Below are 6,000 nucleotides of genomic sequence, written 5' to 3'. Positions count from 1 at the left end.
CGGGAATTTTGGGATTTAGGACGGGAATTCCGGATTTGGGACGGGAATTCCGGGATTTGGGACGGGAATTCCGGGATTTGGGACGGGAATTGACGAGAATTTGGGGATCTTTGCCAGCAGTGAAGCCGGGGAACGTCGGACCATGATCCAGCACTTTGAGAGCAGCGGCGGGGAGCTGCCCGAGCTCGGCTCGCAGCGTCTCTCCCACCGGCAGCATTCCCGAGGAGCTGCTGGAATCCGACAGGTGCCCTCCCGAATTCCGGGAATTCCGCCCTCCGGGAATTCTCAGCGCTCCCGTCGCGCCGTTTCCCTCCGCAGTCTCGGGGTTCTCCCCCAAATCCCGGGAGTTTTGCTCTCAATTCCGGGATCGTTTTTGTCCGTATTCTGGTTTTTTTTTTTCCCTGACGGATTTTTTTCCTGTATTTCCCAATTTTTTTTTTTCCCCCTGGAATCCCAGGAAATTTTTTTCTCCGAATTCGCGGTTTTTACCCCAAACCTTTGGATTTGTGACTCAAATTCTGGTTTTCCCCTGAATCCTGGGATTTCTCTCCCAATTCCAGAATTCTCCCTGTAATTCACGGGGTTTTTTCCCTCTAATCCCCAGAACTTGTTTCCTCTGAATTCCACAGTTTTTACCAGAATTCCTGGGATTTCTACCCCTAAATCCCAGGGATTTCTTGGCATAAATCCTGGGATTTTTTGCCGGAATTCCCATTTTTCCCCCCTAAATCCCATTTTTCCCACCTAAATCCTGGAATTTCTGCCCTGAATCCTTGGGATTTTTTACCGTAATTCCTGAGATTTTTTTGCCACAAATCGCGGGATTTTTGCCGGAATTCCCATTTTTTCCCCCTAAATCCCATTTTTCCCACCTAAATCCTGGGATTTCCGCCCTGAATCCTTGGGATTTTTACCGTAATTCCTGGAATTTCTGCCCTGAATCCTCGGGATTTTCACCGCAATTCCTGGGATTTTTTTTGCCACAAACGGCGGGATTTTTGCCGGAATTCCCGTCTCTTCTGCCCCTAAATCCTGGGATTTCTCCTCTCATCTCCGGCAATTCTCGAGTTCTTTCCTCTAAAATCCCAGGACTTTTTTTCCTTCAAATCCCGACTTTTCCCCCTAAACCGCCGGATTCTTTTGCCGCAATTCCCCGGATTTTTGACCGGAACTCCCGCGATTCCTTTTGCCGCAAACCTCGGCGACTTTCTCTCTCTTTCTCCTCTTCCCGTAACCGCCCCAGATTTCCGCCGGAATTTCCCGGTTTTTTTACCCCGATTCCCGGATTTTTTTTGCGGTTTTTGGCCGGAATCTCGGGGTTTGTTGGTCGTTTTCCGCCCGCGGTTCCCAAACCTGGCCGGTTTTCCCGGCAGCTGCCGGTGCGAGGTGCGCCTGGGCCGCTCGGAGAGCCTGAAGGGGCGGGAGGAGCTGCGGCGCTCCCGGAGGTCGGAGCTGGTTCCCCGCTCCCCGCAGCGACGTGGACATGGACGCCGGGAACGCCGGGAATTCCGGGAATTCCAACAGCCCCAGCGACACCCCCCGCCTGCACTCCGCCTCCTCCTCCGCCTCCAGCCCTCTCCAACAGGTGGGGAGATCCCCCGGTTCCCGGAATTCCCAAAAGTCCCAAAAGTCCCAAAATTCCCAAAATTCCCCAAGTTCCCCAAATTCCCCAAAATTCCCCAAGTTCCCCAAATTCCCAAATTCCCCGAATTCCCCAAATTCCCCGGAATTCCCAAATTCCCAAAATTCCCCAAATTCCCTGAATTCCCAAAAGTCCCCAAATTCCCCAAATTCCCAGAAGTCCCCAAATTCCCAAAAGTCCCAAAATTCCCCAAATTCCCAAAATTCCCAAAAGTCCCCACCCCAAATTCCCAAAAGTCCCCAAATTCTCAAAATTCCCCGAATTCCCCAAATTCCCCAAATTCCCCGAATTCCAAAATTCCCCAAATTCCCCGAATTCCAAAAGTCCCCGAGTTCCCCAAAATTCCCCCAAATTCCCAAAATTCCCCAAATTCCCCAAAATTCCCAAAAGTCCCCGAATTCCCAAGTTCCCCCAAATTCCCCGAATTCCCCAAAGTCCCCAAATTCCCCAAATTCCCAAAATTCCCCAAATTCCCCAAATTCCCCAAATTCCCCAAATTCCCAAAAGTCCCAAAATTCCCCAAATTCCCCCAAATTCCCAAATTCCCCAAATTCCCCAAATTCCCCGAATTCCCAAAAGTCCCCAAATTCCCCAAAATTCCCCAAGTTCCCCAAATTCCCAGAAGTCCCCAAATTCCCAAAATTTCCCCGAATTCCCAAAGTCCCAAAATTCCCCAAATTCCCAGAAGTCCCCAAATTCCCGGAATTCCCAAATTCCCCAAAGTCCCAAAAGTCCCCAAATTCCCAAAAGTCCCAAAATTCCCCCAAATTCCCAAAATTCCCCAAATTCCCCAAATTCCCCAAAAGTCCCCGAATTCCCCAAATTCCCCGAATTCCCCAAATTCCCAAAATTCCCCAAATTCCCCAAATTCCCGAGGTCTCGTCTCGGGTTTTGGGTCCGTGGGATGGAAATCGGGGAAATTGGGATCAGGGGGAATTTGGGGATTCGGGGTTTTCGGGAAGGATTTGGTGCCTCCAGCCTCTCCAACAGGTGCAGAATTCCCAAAATTCCAGGAATTTCGGGAATTCCGGAGTTCTCATCCTGAATTTTGGGTCCACGGAGGGGTTTGGGATGGAATTTGGGAAGGTTGGGCTGAGGGGACGTTTGGGATTCGGGAAGTTGGGATTTTTTTCCCCCCTAAATCCTGGGATTTCCCCCTGGAATTCCTGGGATTCCTGCCGCCATCCTTGAGTTTTTCTCCCCCTCAATCCCAGGATTTTGCCCCAAATCCCGAGTTTTTCCCCAAAATCTGAGGGTTTTTCCCCAAAATCCCAGGGGGGAGGGGAGGGGAGGGATCTTTTACCATCCACAAAAATCAGGGAAAAATAAAAATCCCTGGGAAAACCAGCAGGATTTGGGGGCTGGGAAATCCCCAATTCCCTGAGGATTTTTAGGAGAGGGCAGGGAGGGCAGGGAAAATCGGGAATTTTGGGGATGATTTTTCCTTCCTTTTCCCAGATCCCTGGAAAATCCCACCCCCCCCTACACGCCAAAGATGGGGCGCAGGTGAGTCACCCCCCCCCGGAATTCCCAACCCAAATTTTCCTGGTTTTTTCCCCGTTTTCTTCCCGATTTCCCCCTTTTTTTCCCTCCCCCCCCTTTTTTCCCAAGTTTTTTCCCCGTTTTCCCTCTTTTTTTCTCTTCTTTTTCCCATTTTTTCCCCATTTTTCCCCCCAATTTTTCCCTTTTTCCCCCATTTTTCTCCCCCAATTTTTCCCTTTTTCTCCATTTTTCCCCCCCAATTTTTCCCATTTTTTCCCCAATTTTCCCCCCCCAATTTTTCCCTTTTTCCCCAATTTTTCCCCCCAATTTTTCCCTTTTTCCCCAATTTTTCTCCCCCAATTTTTCCCTCAATTTTTCCTCCTTTTTTTCCCTTTTCCCCCAATTTTTTCCTCCTTTTCCCCCCAGGTTTTTTTCCCCCTTTTTCCCTTTTCCCCCCCAAATTTCCCCCAATTCATCTCAATTCCTTCCCCTTTCCTTTCCTTCGTTCCCCCCAACTTTTCCCTCTACTTCCCCCAATTTTTCCTTCTAATATTTCCCAAATTTTCCCACTTTTCCTGGTTTTTCCAGGAGCGTGGACTCTCCCAGCCCGGGTTTCAGGGTTCATCCTCCGTATTTCCCCTCTGGTTTTTCCACGTTTTTTCCCTCATTCTCCCCTAATTTTTTCCCTCATTCTCCCCAATTTTTTCCCTCATTTCCCCCCAATTTTTCCCCTCCTTTTCCCCCAATTTTTCCCCTCCTTTTCCCCCAATTTTTTCCCTCCTTTTCCCCCAATTTTTTCCCTCCTTTTCCCCCAATTTTTCCACCTTTTTTTCCTCCACTCCCCCCCACCTTCCCCCCACCATCTCCCGCTTTATTCCCACTTTTCCCGGTTTTTCCAGGAGCGTGGACTCTCCCAGCCCGGGTTTCAGGGTTCATCCTCCGTATTTCCCCTCTGGTTTTTCCACGTTTTTCCCTCATTCTCCCCTAATTTTTTCCCTCATTCTCCCCCAATTGTTTCCCTCATTTCCCCCCAATTTTTCCCTCCTTTTCCCCCAATTTTTTCCCTCATTTCCCCCAATTTTTTCCCTCCTTTTCCCCCAATTTTTTCCCTCCTTTTCCCCCAATTTTTTCCCTCCTTTTCCCCCAATTTTTTCCTCATTTTCCCCCAATTTTTTCCTCATTTTCCCCCAATTTTTTCCCTCCTTTTCCCCCAATTTTTTCCCTCATTTCCCCCAATTTTTTCCCTCATTTTCCCCCCAATTTTTTCCCTCCTTTTCCCCCAATTTTTTCCTCATTTCCCCCCAATTTTTTCCCTCCTTTTCCCCCAATTTTTTCCCTCATTTCCCCCAATTTTTTCCCTCCTTTTCCCCCAATTTTTTCCCTCCTTTTCCCCCAATTTTTTCCTCATTTTCCCCCAATTTTTTCCTCATTTTCCCCCAATTTTTTCCCTCCTTTTCCCCCAATTTTTTCCCTCATTTCCCCCAATTTTTTCCCTCATTTTCCCCCAATTTTTTCCCTCATTTTCCCACAATTTTTCCTCCTTTTCCCCCAATTTTTCCCCTCCTTTTCCCCCAATTTTTTCCCTCCTTTTCCCCCAATTTTTTCCCTCATTCTCCCCCACTTTTTCCCCTTTTTTTCCTCCACTCCCCCCCACCTTCCCCCCCACCAATCTCCCGCTTTATTCCCACTTTTCCCGGTTTTTCCAGGAGCGTGGACTCTCCCAGCCTGGGTTTCGGGGCCGACCCTTTCCTCCCTCACCTCCTGGAGGACGAGCAAAGCTCCGGCCTCGACCTGGACGCGGATCCCGAATCCCAGGGCAATTCCCAGGGCAATTCCCAGAGCAATTTCCAGGGCAATTCCCAGAGCTGGCAGCACTCGGTGAGCCGGGAGCTGGTGGCCAACCTGTCCCCCAGGGAGGTGGATCGGCAGGAGGTCATCAACGGTGAGCGGGAATTCCGGGAAATTCCCGGAATTCTGGGACATGCGGGGCTGTTTCGGCGCTTTGGGGGAGGAAAACCCGGGAGTTTTTGGGGGTTTGGGGGAGGAAAATCTGGGGAATTTTGGCGAGTTTGGGGGAGGAAAATCTGGGAATTTTGGGGCTTTGGGGGAGGAAAACCCGGGAATTTTGGGAGTTTGGGGAAGGAATTCCAGGAATTTGGGGAGAAAAGAGTGGGAATTCCGGGACATTCCAGGGGTTTGGGGGGAGGAAAATCCGGGAATTTTGGGGCTTTGGGGGAAGGAATTCCAGGAATTTTGGGGCTTTGGGGGAGGAAAGTCCAGGTATTTTGGGGCATTGGGGGAAGGAATTCCGGGAATTTTGGGGAGAAAAGAGTGGGAATTCCGGGACATTCCAGGGGTTTGGGGGGAGGAAAAATCCGGGAATCTCTGGGAATTCCGGGGCTTTGGGGTTCCACCCCTGACAGCTGGGGACTCGTCCTTCGGCGCTCATTCCCAGATCTGGGGGAAACTCCGGGGATTTTCCCGGATTTGGGGTCTCATTCCCAGGGATGTCCCCAGGACGTCCCCAGTGTCCTCATTAACGGTCCCCATTATTAATTAGCGGGTTAATTGGTGTCCCCAGAGCTGTTCAGCACCGAGTTCTCCCACCTGCGCGTCCTGCGGGTTCTGTCCCTGTGACCCCAAATGTCCCCAAATGTCCCCAAATGTCCCCAAATGTCCCCAAATGTCCCCAGTGCCCTCATTAACGTCCCCATTATTAATTAGCGGGTTAATTGCTGTCCCCAGAGCTGTTCAGCGTCGAGTTCTCCCACCTGCGCATCCTGCGGGTTCTGGACCTGTGACCCCAAATGTCCCCAAATGTCCCCAAATGTCCCCAAATGTCCCCAGTGCCCTCATTAACGTCCCCATTATTAATT

The 6,000-nt window shown here is 50.2% G+C and overlaps 1 protein-coding gene across 1 annotated transcript; it reads left to right on the top strand.

The window, feature by feature from the left end:
• The first annotated feature begins 6 nt into the window (after positions 1-6).
• Positions 7-5,979, top strand: LOC136284560 (rho guanine nucleotide exchange factor 11-like). Its single transcript, XM_066174912.1, has 6 exons — positions 7-244; positions 1,374-1,566; positions 2,615-2,632; positions 3,101-3,148; positions 4,831-5,066; positions 5,706-5,979. The coding sequence occupies exons 2-6, from the start codon at positions 1,484-1,486 to the stop codon at positions 5,759-5,761; spliced, it is 441 nt and encodes a 146-aa protein (XP_066031009.1). The 5' UTR covers positions 7-244; positions 1,374-1,483; the 3' UTR covers positions 5,762-5,979.
• Positions 5,980-6,000: the final 21 nt, after the last annotated feature.

This window comes from Chamaea fasciata, unplaced genomic scaffold (genome assembly GCF_029207755.1).
Source record: "Chamaea fasciata isolate MVZ Bird 193981 ecotype frontalis unplaced genomic scaffold, bChaFas1.0.hap1 SCAF_1108, whole genome shotgun sequence".
NCBI classification, from domain to species: domain Eukaryota; kingdom Metazoa; phylum Chordata; class Aves; order Passeriformes; family Sylviidae; genus Chamaea; species Chamaea fasciata.
Note: the sequence above shows the minus strand (reverse complement) of the source record. Positions and strands in the feature narration are given on the sequence as shown.